The sequence below is a fragment of the Euprymna scolopes genome, chromosome 21, assembly GCF_053919585.1.
Source record: "Euprymna scolopes isolate OS-2025 chromosome 21, ASM5391958v1, whole genome shotgun sequence".
Taxonomy (NCBI): Eukaryota; Metazoa; Mollusca; class Cephalopoda; order Sepiida; family Sepiolidae; genus Euprymna; species Euprymna scolopes.
In genome coordinates this window covers 109,734,882-109,751,109 of record NC_136502.1, presented here as the reverse complement: position 1 = coordinate 109,751,109, position 16,228 = coordinate 109,734,882, and the positions used below count along the sequence as shown (strand labels likewise).

Genomic DNA, 16,228 nt, shown 5'->3' with positions numbered 1-16,228 from the left:
CTTTCCTTTTTAATTTTAAACAATTAATTTGTAGCTGTGTTTACTTGTCCCTGTGAAAATTTAATAACTTCTTTTAAATTAGTTGATTAAAATACCGGTAATTGTGCGTAAAACCAGATCCTAACTTTCAAACACACCGGCAGGTGGTGCCCGCGTCTATTGAGATATGGAAGCAGAAAATAGATACAATGTTTATTTATTTTTTTCCCCCCAAATTAATAATAGATAAACGATACCATTGTTTAGTATGGACCGATAATTTATCTATATAAATAAAACAGTAGATGTATGTATGTCTGTTTGTAAATATTTAACCGATAAACTCTTAAACTACAGTCACATAACACTGAAATTAACAGGAAATAGTAATCATACAACAAGAATGGTTTCTAACGAGTAAAATCTTTGTTTGGATTAATAACGCGTACAGAAATATGTTGGCAAGTTGAAATGCAAAATGTTTATTTCAACTTGCAGAAATTTTTTTTTTTTTTACACGGTAGTCACCACGTATCAAGGCCTGGAAGCCACTCGGGGATAAGGGTTATTGCATGTACAGTTATCAATGGGATAGTATCGTAGTAATCGTTAGTATTGGAGATTTGATAAAGTGTCTTACTTAAGGGGGAAGTTCATCAGGAATTTGTTTATGTTGGACTTGAAGACATCCAAGTTGTAGTCAGGTGGGAAACAGGCAAACGGAAGAGAGTTCCTTGGGCGACATATTTATATCAGTTTTTGCATGCATAAACTAATCATAGCTTCAAGTGGTTTAATGTTATAGCTTTCTTATCTGTCTGTCAGGGCAAGCTCAAAGGGTAGCGAACACGGCTGGAATGCTAAATGAGAGAATGCGACAGGAGCACTAAATGTTTTGGTTTCGAATCTAGCTGATGGCAGCCAAGTCAGTTTTTTTTTTAAACTTTTGAAATCAGTACTATATATGTAATATTCAATAGAGAATTAGCTCTGTAATACAAAAATATTAAATCTACATGAATTGAAATACATAAAGATGGGTAACCGATTTGGGAATACCAGGCGCTGTATGTAGGGAGATGTCGACACCTTCCTACTAGAGTTGCAGGGATATATATGCGACTGGGAATTGCTTGCGAATTTCATATTCTCATGAACTTCCTCCTTTGGATGAAGCCAGTTCAACCAGCCTAGTGTGAGTGACACACTTCAGTATGGTGAAGTACGTGTTGCTTTTTGTGATAAAAAACAAAACTTTATATGAAAATAGTGTGATGACGTAAGGAAAGTGGCACCAACTTGTAAAGCTGAAAATAAAACCATTTAAAAATTGTATTTTTTTCAGGAATAATTATTTTCTCAATTAGAAAATGATTATTATAATTCGGTTCTATTCGTTATTGAGCACTTGTAAACTTAAGTTTCATTGGATTGACATCTAACTAGCAACAATCACACAAGACTTTTATATATATAAATGACAAAAGAAAAAAAAACAGATTAAACACAGGAAATGCATCTTATTGAGCACTTATACGAGAACTGTACCAAATTTATATATATATATATATATATATATATATATATATATATATATATATACACACACACATACATATACATACATATATATATACTTTATTATATACATTCTCTCACATTCTGAAAATCATATATATATACATATATATATATATACATAAACATATATGTACACATATACATATATATATATACATATATATATATATACATCTATATATTTATATATATACATATATATATATATATATATATATATATATATATATATATATATATATATACATAATCATATATCATATTTCTTAAAACTTTTTCATATTTAACTGGCTTTGCAAACTAAATTTTTCTTGAATAAAACAATTTAATCGAGTTGAATGGATGACCCATCCCCCCCCCTAGTAATTTGCAGAAGAAAACGAGAGAGGATAGATGAAGTAGACAGGTGCAGACTTCTGATTTAAAAAAAAAATTCATATTTAACTGGCTTTGCAAACTCCATTTTTTCTGAATAAAACAATTTAACCGAGCTCAATATATGACCCATCCGGTCACGTTTCCCTTTTCTTTTTTTTTCCAGTAATTTACAGAAATGATTCTACATCTGAACTATAATGAAACGTCTTATTTCTTTTTCAGATTTGATCATTGGATCGCATGGATTTTCTGTTTATTCCCTCTAAATCATTCTGAGTCATCATGCTGATACGTGGTTGTCTTTTATTGCTTGTCCTGCACACGTGTCTGTGTGTAGACGTTACCTATTATGTTAAAGAAGGGAAAAGTCCAGGCACTTATGTGGGCGACATTGCATCCGACACACATGTGACGGATGGCATGCCACAAGGTGCACGGAACATGGTACAATTTAACTTACTTGGACAGAATTCAAATGATAATTCAGCCTGGTTTAGAGTAGCTAAGAAGACCGGAAAAATTTACACCACCCAAATCCTGGATGCTGAATCGCTCTGTCGGCACAATAAGGAATGCTTCAAGATAATCAAAGTCGCCGTTCAACGGGCAAAAGTCTTCATGAAGGTTTTAAAAATCCGAGTGAATATCCAGGACGTCAACGATCACCAACCAGAGTTTCCAGAGACGAAAGTTTCGATTGAGTTTTCCGAAGAATCCACAAAGGGAGCGGAACGGTCAATACCAAATGCTATCGACAAAGATGTCAGTGCACAGAATTCCCAGTTAACATATCAGTTGAAAAAAAATGTTGATGATCCGTTTACGTTATCCATTTCAAAGAGTGTTGATGGCACCTCGGATCTTAGTATAACACTGAAGGACATGCTGGACAGGGAAGTAAAAGACTCGTACCTAATTCAAGTGATTGCGAAAGATGGAGGTTCCCCTTCGAAACAAAGTGTTTTAGATATCCCTATCACAGTCACAGACATCAATGACAACACACCCGTATTTTCGCATAACATATACAATGTTTCCCTTCGATATGAACACGAAAAACCCATTCCCGTCGCCATCTTGTCTGCGAGGGATCTTGACGCAGGGAAAAACGGACAAATATCTTATCACTTCAGTGCTCGAACATCAGATATTGCGAAATCTCATTTTAAAATAGATGAATATACTGGGGAGATCTTTGTGCTGAAAAGTTTCCCTCAAGGTCAGAACTTGGCCTTCGAGCTGTTTGTGAAGGCAACTGACGGAGGGAATCCTCCATTAAGTTCAATCGCAATGGTCCTAGTAACTGTGATAAACCAACAGAACAACGCCCCAAATATTGACGTAAACTTCTTTTCAGCATCAAAGAAAAACACAGCTGCCATATCTGAGGACGTTAGCGTCGGTAGTTTCATTGCATACGTGATGGTCACCGACCAAGATACTGGCCCAAACGGGGAAGTAACTTGCTATCTAAATCACGACAAGTTCCAGTTACAAAGTCTGGGCGCAAAAGAATACAAAATAACTGTTAATAAACCTGTAGACAGAGAAACGGAAGACCATCACGATATTACTATCCGTTGCCAGGACAAGGGATCGCCGCCGCAATATAATGAGAGCAAACTTTCTATTGAGGTGTTAGATGTTAATGATGAAAAACCGCAGTTCTCAAAAGAAATATTTAAATTCTCGCTTTCTGAGAATCAAAAGCCTAACTTTGTGGTCGGATTCGTTAATGCCACGGATCCGGACCTTGGATCTGGCGGTAAACTCAGTTATTCCCTTTTACCGAACACCAAACATTTCCTGCCGTTTCAGATAACAGATAAAGGTCTGATTTCGACAGTGATGTCTTTGGATCATGAATTTCAGAATAGTTATGAATTCAAAGTCTTCGTTAAAGACAACGGGATCCCTTCGCTGAACAATACCGCTAATATTGTCGTTGATGTCCGGGATGAAAATGATAATGCACCGTATTTCACTTTCCCCACCGTTAACCCATTTAGCCTGGACATGACCTACTACCCCCATCACACGCAAAATGTTACCGTTTTGAAGGCGGCTGACATCGACAGCAGAGAAAACGCCTTTCTCAAGTACGAAATAATAGGCGGCAACGACAAGCAACTGTTTCGCATCAACCATTACACTGGTTTGTTATCTTTCACCCGTGTGGTCACGCAGCAAGATGCTGGATCATATGACCTCGAATTTGTTGTCAAGGACAGTGGCACCCCCGTTCTCTCTGCAAACATCGACATGATTTTAAAACTGAGCGTGAGTAACAAAACGCTGAAGATAATGAACGAGAAACACACAAAAAGCGAGAAACGAATACATCTCGTCTTAATGATCGTCATTGTCCTCGTAGCCGTGACTGTATCGGTGTCCATCACGGCAGCCATGTCGATTTGCATTATTCGATGCAAGGATCGTAGAAATGCCTCGCACCGAGATGGCGTGAACATTCCTTGCAAATGTGTCACCGAACATGGGAATTACACGTGTCCTTCGCAACAGTCAACCTATTGGCCTGATGTCCCTGTTGGCCAAGATGCTGAATCTTCAGGAAGTTACACAAAGAGATCCAGAAGAGGACTTTACCCCGGAGGAGAACTCGGAAATGGACAGAAATGTGCAGATGGAGATTATCAGGTAAGGGCAACACATTTTCTTTTCTTTTTATTAATACCTATTAATATACATAGTAGTATTTTTAATTTATAAAAACATTGTTTTTGCTACATATGTGCATACATGTTTCAGCTGTGAGTTTATTCAAAGTCCAGCTTCTTCAGGCTACAGTAAATATAAATATACTGAACATATGCTGACCAGATCAGTATATTTACTGTGGCTTGACGAAGTTGGACTTTCAATAAGATCGCAACTAAAATATGTGTGCATATATGTAGCCAAAAATGTTTTTATGGATAAAACTGCATATAAATATACAGCTTTATTTGTCATTGAGCACTATCTTATAAATGCTATAGCGTTATTGGATTAATAATATCTAATAACTAACAATCATAAACACACGCACGTATATATATATTTACTTACTAGAAGTGAACTGTTTAGAAAAAACGTAATACTTGCATACACATGTCTCAGTTTCTGCATGAATTAAAATATAATCTTTATTACTTATTTTACTAGTAGGCCACACCGAGCAGCCTGCTAGTAAATAAATAAAAAATAAAACATGTCGAGAATTAAATATATTCCAAAAGAAATTGAAAAGGTTTCTTTTTAGTTTCAAGAGTTGTTGTGGTTTTAAGAAGATTAATTTCTAAGAATATAATTATTTTGCATGTTACACTATGTTACATTATTCTTGTGTCGCACTATGTTACATTATTTTATGTGTTACACTACGTAACATTATTTTGTATGTTACACTATGTAAAATTATTTTGCATGTTACACTATGTTACATTATTTTTGAGTTGCACCATGTAACATTATTTTGCGTGTTACACTACGTAACATTATTTGGTATGTTACACTGTGTAACATTATTTTGCGTGTTACACTATGTTATATTATTTTTGTGCTACACTATGTAACATTATTTTGCATGTTACACTACGTAACATTATTTTGTATGTTACACTATGTTACATTATTTTGCGTGTTACACTATCAAACATTATTTTGTGTGTTACACTATGTGACATTATTTTGTGTGTTGCACTGTGTAACATTATTTTGCATGTTACACTATGTAACTATACTTTGCATATTACACTATGTAACATTTTTTGCGGGTTACACTATGTAGCATTTTTGTGTGGTATACTATGTAACATTATTTTGTATGTTACACTGTTACATTTTTATGTGTTACACTATGTAACATTATGTTGCATATTACACTATGTTACATTCTTTTGTGTGTTACAATATGTAACATTTTTTTCATGTTACATTATTTCTGTGTCACAGAATGTAACTTTATTATTAACTATCAGACCCCCCCCAGTATTGTCTAATCATGAAATACGCTTAACTATGACATTCTAATTCATTCAGATTACATATTTATTATAGAGCCAATACTGTATTGATTATTATATTGTACCTAATATATAGTAGTAATTTAAAGTTAAAAAAAAGTTTTTAAAAAATATGACCAGGTGCCATCAGCTGGATTCGAAACCAAAGCATTTAGCTTTCTAGCTGTAGTCGTTTCCATATATTATAAGGACACATGGATGTCAAAACTTTAAAAATTAACGCATGTATGAAGGATACAAATTAAGTCAACTTACATTTGCCAAGTTTCAATTTTTTTCCATTTTGAACCCTTAGCAGCTATTTTTTAGGTTAAAAACCAAATCGAATTTGTTCCACAGGTTCAAATCCCTTAAATATAAATTTTAAAATCTGTAGACCAAAAATTGGCAGAGTAGTTTGGTAGAGACCATTCCGCACACGCATGTTCACTTTTATATATATACTAGCAGGCTACCTGGCGTTGTCCCATCGTAAAATATGTTTAAATATACAACAACGCCCCAACATCCCCCCGGCCGCCGTCGACATTCCCCCTCCCCCCAATATAAACAAAATGTTGTCTTTTTGGGATGGGGGGGGTTTCAACGTGTGGGTGTTCATATTAGGTTAAATTATCATAGAAAAATGATCCCCCACTTTATTGAAACTAACATTTCTTCAAAAAGTCCCACTGTCCAAGAGTTCATACCATGCAAACGGTAAATTTGGGACGGGTTTGATTATCAGATTTAGTGTCAGAAGAAAAAAATAAGTTTGTGTCAAAAAACGAAAATAAATGTCGTTTTTTTATCATAAAAATAATGATTTGTCCAATCATGAGAAAGTGAAAGGAGGCCTGGGGTCATTTTTTGGCTCGTTTGGCTCTTTTTGGTGTTTTTAGTAAATGCACTGGTGGCCATCTTGCTTGCCAAACTGTAGTGATTATGTTGGACACTGAATGTCTTTAAATATGAATAACTACTCATTTGGGAAAGAAATAAATGCAATATTCGTTCTCAGCGTCCCCCAAAACCTGAAAAAAGTCGACAATTCAAAGGTGAATGCCGAGGGGTCTGTAAACTAAAAAAATACCGATTTATGGTAGTAATTATTCGATAGCGATGTATGTGATACCATATATGGTAAAAAAATATATATTTTATATTAAATTTATATAATTATAAAGCTCAAATGACCTTGGAATGGGTATTGTAACCCAACATCCAGTTTACGACTTCCGGTATTATTTAGAAATTATTATTTAATAAGGGAAGGGTGGGATGTTTTGCAACTATTCTGTATTACAACTATACTGTCGCAATTTTCTTACAAATAAATCAACTTTAACCCATTGACAATGTATTGTTTACGACTTCCGGTTGCATATGCGTACATAAACATAAACCCATAACAGCGTAAAAAAATAAACACAAATCGCTACTTTTGCAGAATTTGACCTGCGCACTGAAATATTAACGTTATTATTTAGAAATTATTATTTAACATGGGAAGGGTGAGGATGTTTTGCAACTATTCTGTATTACAACTATACTGTCGCAATTTTCTTACAAATAAATCAACTTTAACCCATTGACAATGTATTGTTTTACTGTGTACGTTTTCAGCGTTCCAATTGTTTTGTTTTCGCGTTTAAATTATCCAAATAAAAAATTGTTAATACTTTCTGGATTTTTTTTTTTTTTACATCGTCCATTTCCATTTTACGTTTAAGTTATTTTAACGCAATTTTCTTACAAATAAATCTACATTAACCCATTGACAACCATAAAAGCATTTTACAACGTATTGTTTTACTGTGTATGTTTTTAGCATCCTGATTTTTTTTTCGCGTTTAAATTAAAAGATACATCAAAATTTGAATTTAACTTTAAGCATTATGCTATCTGTTCAGTGCACATTTACCTATAAGTATGGCAAACAAACAACTTATAGTTCAATGGCTGTAATTTTTTTATCAAAAATAAACAATTGTAAACAGAACGATGAATTATATCGGCGTAAAATGACTAAATACAGTGAAAAAAAAAACCCCGGATAACTCAACAATAACAAATAAAAAAAGGTTGGTACTCATGCAGAGAGTGATCTAGACGTAACTCCGCACACGCCCGGCTTTCTCCGGAACATGACGTCAACAGCCAGAGTAAAACAAGCGTCGCCGAGAAAATTAAGCCATCTGACGAAACATAAAGCTGAACCAATGACAATGTAGTGCGATGGTTTTCAATGCGACGCGCATTCGCGCGAGTTGAAAATTCAAAGCAGCAGACGACAATTTGGAAGAGGAAGAAAAGAAAATAAGTTAGTAAAAAAAAGAAAAAAAAAGCGCAGCATTTCGTACTTTAACGTCAGAAAAAAAAAACCAAAACATGAATTTTACAGCCTTAAGTGAGCAGCTGGAAACACCAACGGGAGTCCTCGGCTTTTGTCAACAAAAAAATTACTGGCACGGATGAAAACTTGTACACATGTGGACAAGGAAAGGTAAGCAATGACTATGCCTGGAGGTGTCAGGCTACTACACGCCGAAACTTTACATCATGTAGACTGGTACCTTTTTTTTTTGCCAAGTCTAGGCCTACAATTGCCATTGTGGGCGTTTGAACGAGCAGCACAGAAAGACCTCCAGCGCGAATGCAGAATATGATTCACGCACACACACTATTAATAAAACAACGGTCTGAGAAAACAACAACAATATCTGTTTTAATATGAAAAAAAAAAATCTATCCCACCCAATTTTGTATCAATTTTTCTAGTTTTCAGGTTTTTCCTTGAGAAAAAAAACAAATGAAAATAACACCCCAAAAAACAAAGATTATTTTTTTTCAATTTTTCTTGAAAAAAAAAAAAAATTACGAAAAAAAGTGTTTATTTGACTTACCTTTGAACCTTTTCTCGAACAAAAAAAAATCGGTCAATGTCAAGTTTCTTTCCAACTCCTCAAAAAACCTTTCTATAGGTTTTCGGTGGTGCTGAAAACGAATATCACATTTAAATTTTGGGTAGATAAGTAGTTTCCATGATATGAAGAAATTTTTTTCAAAAAGTGGGGGATCACTTTCCTATATAAATTTAGCATAAAATAAGAACCCACCTTCTGGCCACCTAGTAATTTCTTCATATCAAAACAAATTTAACTGATATTTGTTTTCAGCATCTCTGAAAACCGGCGCTGTTTATTTTTGTTTGTTTTTTTACTAAGATTCGTTCATTTTTTCATCTCATAATTTAGGACGTTAATCAGTAAGTTTACAAAAACATACTTTTGTTTTTTTTTTTGTTTTTTTCATAATACAATTTGTATAGTTGTTAACAGGTGCTTCAGCAGTTAAATATTTCACAAAAATTCTGTTTACATTAGGGGACTGTGAAGCCCCCTAATGTAAACAGAATTTATGTAAAATATTAAACGATTCTGCTTTAAGGGTTTAATGCTTAATGTCGGCAGCTTACTTACGGAAAAACGGTTAATTCAACTATAGAAGCACCTGTTAAAAACTATACAAGTTCTATAATTGAATACCCACCTAAAAAAAAACGCTCGTGTAAGCTTACTGACGGCATTATTAGCGTCCTAACTTATAAAAAAAAAATGAACGAATCTCTTAGTTAAATAAAAAAAAAAAAAAAAACAGCGCCGGTTTTCGGGGGTGCTAAAAATCGAAAATCACAGTTAAATTTGTTTTATGATATGAAGGAATTATTAGGTGGACAGAAAGTGGGTACTCATTTTACGTTAAATTTATATAGGACAGTGAAGCCCCACGTTTTGAAAAAGTAATGTCTTCATATCATGCCCCAAATTTAAATGTGATATTCGTTTTCAGCATTACCGAAAACCTATAAATGTCGTAATTTTCAAGTTTTTTAAGGAGTTGGAAAGAAACTTGACATTGACCAAAATTATTTAAAATATATAGCAAAAATAAAACAAAACAAAAAATATTATTATAAATTTTTCTTTACAGTTAATAAAATTTAAAATTTAAGGTAGGTTTTCTTGTTATGCTTTCATCGGCGACGCTCGGCTTAATTTCCTCAGCGACGCTCGGTTTACTCCGGCTGTTGGCGTCATGTTCTGGAGAAAGCCGGGTGGACTCTGAGTTCACTCTCTGCATGAGTACCAAAAGGTTACTTAAAAATTAAGAATAAGCGAAAAAAAATTACCCGTGAATTAAAAATAAAAATAATAATTCAGCTTAGAAGATTATTTCGAAATGAAAACAAATCTATAGGAAATATTTAATAACGTGCTCAAAGAATTAAACTATCACAGTTATTCCCCTTGGTTTTCTGGTTTGAAAATTAAAAGGTTTCAGATTTATGATAATATTAAGTAAATTTAAGTTAAATAAAATATAAATTGAAATGAAAATAAACTAAATAATTACATTTTAAATCATATTTTTAAATAGTACAGTATTAACGATGCTATTATGTCGAATAAGTAATATAATCGAGCTAATCATTTAAAATGATTTAATTTAATGTGATATGTTAATAACCATAACTCAGTCGACGTGTATGTGATGTGAAGAATGCTATATGTAGAAGTTACACATAAAAATAAATGTCTCCTTTGACAGAGGTATCCTACAATGGGCATTAATATTTCTGGACCAGGAGAGGTGTACACACACTATAGACACTTTATATTTCTTTGGTCACAGGGAGTTGTACACACAGACAAATACACACACATACGCTATTTTTTTATTACATTTTCACTCCAAACAAGGCATATTGCCAAGGGGCAGCAAATACTGGGGCACTATGTAGGGATTTGGGCAGCAAGATGTCGGTTGACGTTGCACTTGAACTTTTGCATGTCAGTACAGTTAGGAAAGCAGGAACATTTCTTGACCAGGAGAGGTGTACACACACTATATACACTTTGTATTTCTTTGATCATAGGGAGTTGTACACATCGACAAACACACACACGAACGCTATTACTTTATATATATATATATATATATATATATATATATATATATATATATATATATATATATACATTTTTTTTTACATGGGGAATCACCACTTATCAAGGCCCGGAAGCCACTCAGGGATAAGGGTTATTGTGTGTACGATAACCAATGGGATAATATCGTAGTAATAGTTGGTATTGGAGATTTGATAAAGTGTCTTACTTTAGGGGGCGATTAATAAGGAATTTATTTATGTTAGACTTGAAGACATCCAAGTTGTAGGTGGAAAACAGGCAAACGGAAGAGAATTCTACAGGCGTGCACTTCTCAGAAAGAAGCTTTGTTCATGGAATCTACGTTTTGATTTAGGCACAGATAAAGAGTGGGTGAAATTACTGACAGTGATTTTAAGCATGCATATATACATACATATATATATATATATATATATATATATATATATATATATATATATATATATATATATATATACTAGCATTTCAGCCCGGCAATGCCCGGGTGTTTGGAGGTGTATGTTGAGCAAAAAAAAAAAGAAAAAGAAAAGAAAGCGGTCAATTTTTCAAAATTTGACACCCTAATATGATCCTTTAACATTTATTGTTTGGCACTCAAATCAAGTTATTAAGTTAGATCCATGTCCAAGGAACCTATATATAAAGTTTCAAGTGTTTAGAACTAAAATTGTCGGAGGAGTTTGGTAGAGTTCTCAAAAGTCAAATCGTTGAACATTGACCCCTTAACAGCCAAATTTCTGGCCGAAAACCGACCACAAAGATTTTCCCAAATCTCAGTACCCTGTATATCAAATTTCGAGCCTCTTGACTTAAAATTGACATAGTTATTGCGTAGGGAAATCTATACAGACACAGACACAGACACGTTCACTTACATATATATATACATATATATATATACTAGCAGGGGTGCCCCGCGTTGCTCGGGTGTTTGGAGGTGTATGCTGTGCAAAAAAAGCAAAAAAAAACATTAAAAAATGGTTAATTTTTTAAAACTTTGACCCCTATTATGACCCCTTAAAATTTATAGTCTCGGGCTCAAATCACTTTATTAAGTTAGATCCAGGTTCAAGGAACCTATATCTAAAATTTCAAGTGTCTAGACCCAAAATTGTCGGAGGAGTTTGGTAGAGTTCTTAAAGGTCAAATCGTTGAAATTTGACCCCTTAACAGCCAAATTTCTGGCTGACACCCGTTACATCGATTTTCCCAAATCTCAGTACCCGGTATTTCAAATTTCGAGTGTATAGACTAAAAATTGACAGAGTTATTGCGTAGGGAAATGTACACAGACAGACACACACACACACAGACAGACAGACAGACACGTTCACTAGTTCTAAGGATTAGTATACTTCATTCGTTTTAATTTGAAGTTCCATTGTTTTAATTATAAATTCAATTCTTTTAACTTGAGATTCGATTGTTTTAATTTAAAGTCCAAATCTAATCCTCGTCTAGCGACAACAACTGTCAACAGTTACTCATGGAATTTTTGTTTAAGCACTCTCCATTTGAGCTTAAACAAAAATTATACGACTAACGTTTCTTTCCAAGAATTGTTTGTCGGTGGAAAACAATACGGTCGGTTTGTTTTCCAGCTGACTATAACATCATTGTTTCCAAGTTTAACGTAAAAGTCTTGTTGAGCCGTCCTCTTAATTAAAACCTGTCCATCTTCCAGTACAAACAATCATCTTGTTGTTGTCTAACCCTCTACCTAACACTCATTAATCTTTATCCTTGAGTGTCATCTTGGCTTTGATAAATGACGACACTTTAGTAAAAAAAAAAATTTAAATATTCACTCGTTTTGATTTTAAGTCCACTTGTTTTCATTTAATTTGAAGTTCATTTGTTTTAATTCCAAATTAATGTAAAGTTGATTTCGTTTAATCGATAATTGATTTTGTTTAATTCAAAGTACATTTGTTTTAATTTGAAATTCAGCTGTTTTTATTTTAAAGTCAGTTGTATTAATTTTAAATTGTTTTTTTGTTTTGTTTTTTTAATTTGAAGTTTTTCTTTTGGACTTTTTTTTCAGTTGGAATCCTACTGATTCTTTATTGTTCTTGACATTACGTGTTCAATTGCTGGATCAACATTTGAACCCACCATTGTATTTCAAAACATAGTTATGACATATGGGATGTAATTAATGTTGATTCAATAACGATAATAAAAAAAAAGAGATCCTTGATCCATATAAAATATGACTGGAGATCTCTCTCTCTCTCTCTCTCTCTCTCTCCCCCCCTTCCATAAACAGTTCTTGCAATTTCCGATGAACTTTACTGCGTCGATAAAGAACGAAACAATAAAATAGATGAATAATTAACCTCTGTCCACCATAATGATTGATGTAATTGAACCGGCATAAATATGCATCATAAATCGTTTATAAAAGGCCACATTTTGTGCGATTCGTCTCCATTCAATAAGTCTCCATTAATTAATTTATAAATCCGACTAATCAGGGATGAATGGAGTTTCGCCGTTCAGTTTGTTTTATTTTATTTTTAGTTTGTTTTTGATTCGTTTCTGTTAAAACTGGGAGCTTTTGTAGATTTATAACGAAATAATGATGTGGTTAATAGCGTGATCAATTGTCTTTATAGAATTTGTATTAGTACGCCTTTTGTTTCTTTTTTTTCCGTTTTTTTTTAAGGGGGTAAGAAGCAGGTTGAATCATTAATGTTAAACAGCTTTTCTATCACAATCAAATATCTACTCCCACCGTTTTTCTACCCACATTAAATACACTTTTAAGCATTTTTCGATGAACATATACCTGATTTGTAGTGTGGAGACATTTTTGGAACAGTTGTTACGTCCTGGGATCGACAACCAGGTCATCGGGTGGGGGATATAATATATATATATATATATATATATATATATATATATATATATATATATATATATATATATTTGTATAGAAATATATTTTTCTTATTATATATCAATCCTTATATAAGAAGCTCAATGTGAATACAGACCAATATATAGAATAAAATATAAAAATTGTCAACATCATGTATTTTGGAATATAAATTTTTGTCATTTATCTATATATATAAAAATGTAAAGTTGGTTCGTTCTAAAGAAATAAAACCATGTTTATACGTTACCAATTTATTTGAAATTTTCAGACAACCCATTTTTAGAGTCGAGGTATGTTTTTATGTTATTAAAATAAATTTACCTAATTAAAATTAAAATATTAAATAAAATAAATATATTTATTTATCGTTTCTGCGAATCTGTTCTGTTGATAAAACTGAACTTCCGGTTCGATTCATTTCACAGCCACGAATTGACGAAAGGTTTCATTTTCTGTTAACTCGATAAGTAAAAAAAAAAACAAAAAAAAACATATTTCATTTGTTTATCTTCCAATTTTTTTAATTTACACATCTTTTCTTTATTATATAAGGCCAAAAAAAAAAAGTTTGTTGCTTGCTTTTGAGTTTTTTTTTTTTTTTCTAAATAAGATTACTCATGCAGTGAGTGATCCGTGCTGAAATAATGTTATTATTTAAAAAGTCATTCTTAACATGGGGAGGTAAGGATGTTTTGTACCTATTCTGTACTTTAACCTTACAATTGAATAAATAAAAAAAAACATATCGTAAAACCTTATTTAAACGTGGAAATATGATTTAAAAAATAGCGCGGCTCTCTGCATTAGCACCATTTTTATTTATTGTTGTTGTTTCACGAATTTTCGGCCAACTATTCCTCTGGCCTTCATGAAAAGAAGTCCTTTTATAAATGTTCAGTAACTTTTTCCTTTTATTATTCTTAAAGAGTAAAACTTTTCTTATTCATGAAAGGAGTTAAGCCTACGTAAATAAATAAATGTTTGTACACGTGACAAATTATCAATAAATGGTTTAGTTACTTTTTTTAAAAAATGTTTGTAAAAGTGCGAAAGGCGACGTTGTTGTACAAACATTACTCCCATGCTTAATTTCTATACTTATAGGTTTTTGGAATTTTTTTTCACTGGATTATTATTGATTGGACACTAATCAAACAGATTATTAAAAAAAAAAATGTAAAAAAGAAATCATTATTTCGACGTTTGAAAGTGGTGCTCACTTTTTAGTTACAACGTTCTGATAAATCAGTCACCCATTTTGTAAGCAATAAAAACGCGGTATATCAAAACCATAGAAAGTAAAAATAATGAGTCTCTACCGCATTTGTAAGTCAGAAATATATTTGTTTCTCAAAGAAAAAAAATATAGAGAACAGGACTTTTTTTTATTGTTTTCATGAAAATAAAGTTTCGAGATTTTTAATTATTATTTTTTTTTTTTTTACTTATTTAGTCAGTTTGTGTTTTTTTTTTTCAATTGTTTTTGTGAAAGGTGAGTTTTTTTTTTCAAAACTTTTGTTTTGTTTCTTTTTAATTTTTTTAAAGTATTATAAATTTCACTAACATGCTGGAGAAATGTTTAATAATTTGGTATTTTTTTAGATTAGGTCCACCTCCACAATTTTCCTTTCAATTACGACATTTATAGGTTTCCGAGTATGCTGAACACGCAAATTGCATTGAAATTTTGCGGAAATAAATAGTTGTATTATGCATTGTATTCCTCGGCGGCCATCTTTTTACGTGCACACGCGCCATAAACAAATACACACACGTAAAAAACATGACCGCCAAAGATTACAATGCATAATACAACTTTTTATATCTTGATAACTACTTATTTCTGCAAAATTTCGATGCGATTTTCGTATTCAGCATAGTCGAAAACCATTTCAAGTCGTCATTTAAAAGAAAATTGAGGAGGTGGACCTAATCTAAAAATTTACCAATAATTTTTAATCCCGTACGCCTCCCGATACATTGCTTCGTCAACATGCGACCATTTTATATCTCCCGAAGACACTTCCGTATTTAGAAAAAAATAAATAAATAAATAAAAAGTGACCGATTTACCAGAACGTGGTAACTAAAAAGTGAATATCCCTTTCAAATGTTGAAACGATTATTTTTTTTTTTTTTTCAATTTTTTTTCATAATCTGGTTAGTGTTCAATCAATAATAATCCAGTGAAAAAATTTCAAAAAACCTATCAGTATAGAAACTCCACCACGTAAGTAAATAAATAAAAAATGTTACGTGCGCATGCGTAGCAGTATCAGAATTTTTGTAGGAATTTTTGACACCCCTAGCACGAAACTGCGAATACAATATAAAAATCTCGGAATTTCTCTGTTAAAAGTGGGTTATTTATTTTCTTTATGGAATTTACTTCCAAAATGAACTATTACAGT

General features: G+C 32.6%; 1 protein-coding gene across 6 annotated transcripts in view; it reads left to right on the top strand.

Annotated features, from left to right (window-relative positions):
• Positions 1 to 16,228, top strand: part of LOC145242983 (protocadherin-17-like) — a 155,606-nt gene that overhangs the window by 75,684 nt on the left and 63,694 nt on the right. For all 6 annotated transcript variants that reach the window (XM_080106101.1, XM_080106098.1, XM_080106103.1 and 3 more), the window contains one exon: positions 2,161 to 4,596. In XM_080106101.1, the coding sequence (XP_079962227.1) occupies positions 2,221 to 4,596 (2,376 nt within the window). In that variant the 5' untranslated portion in view covers positions 2,161 to 2,220. The remainder of the gene's footprint in view (positions 1 to 2,160; positions 4,597 to 16,228) is intronic.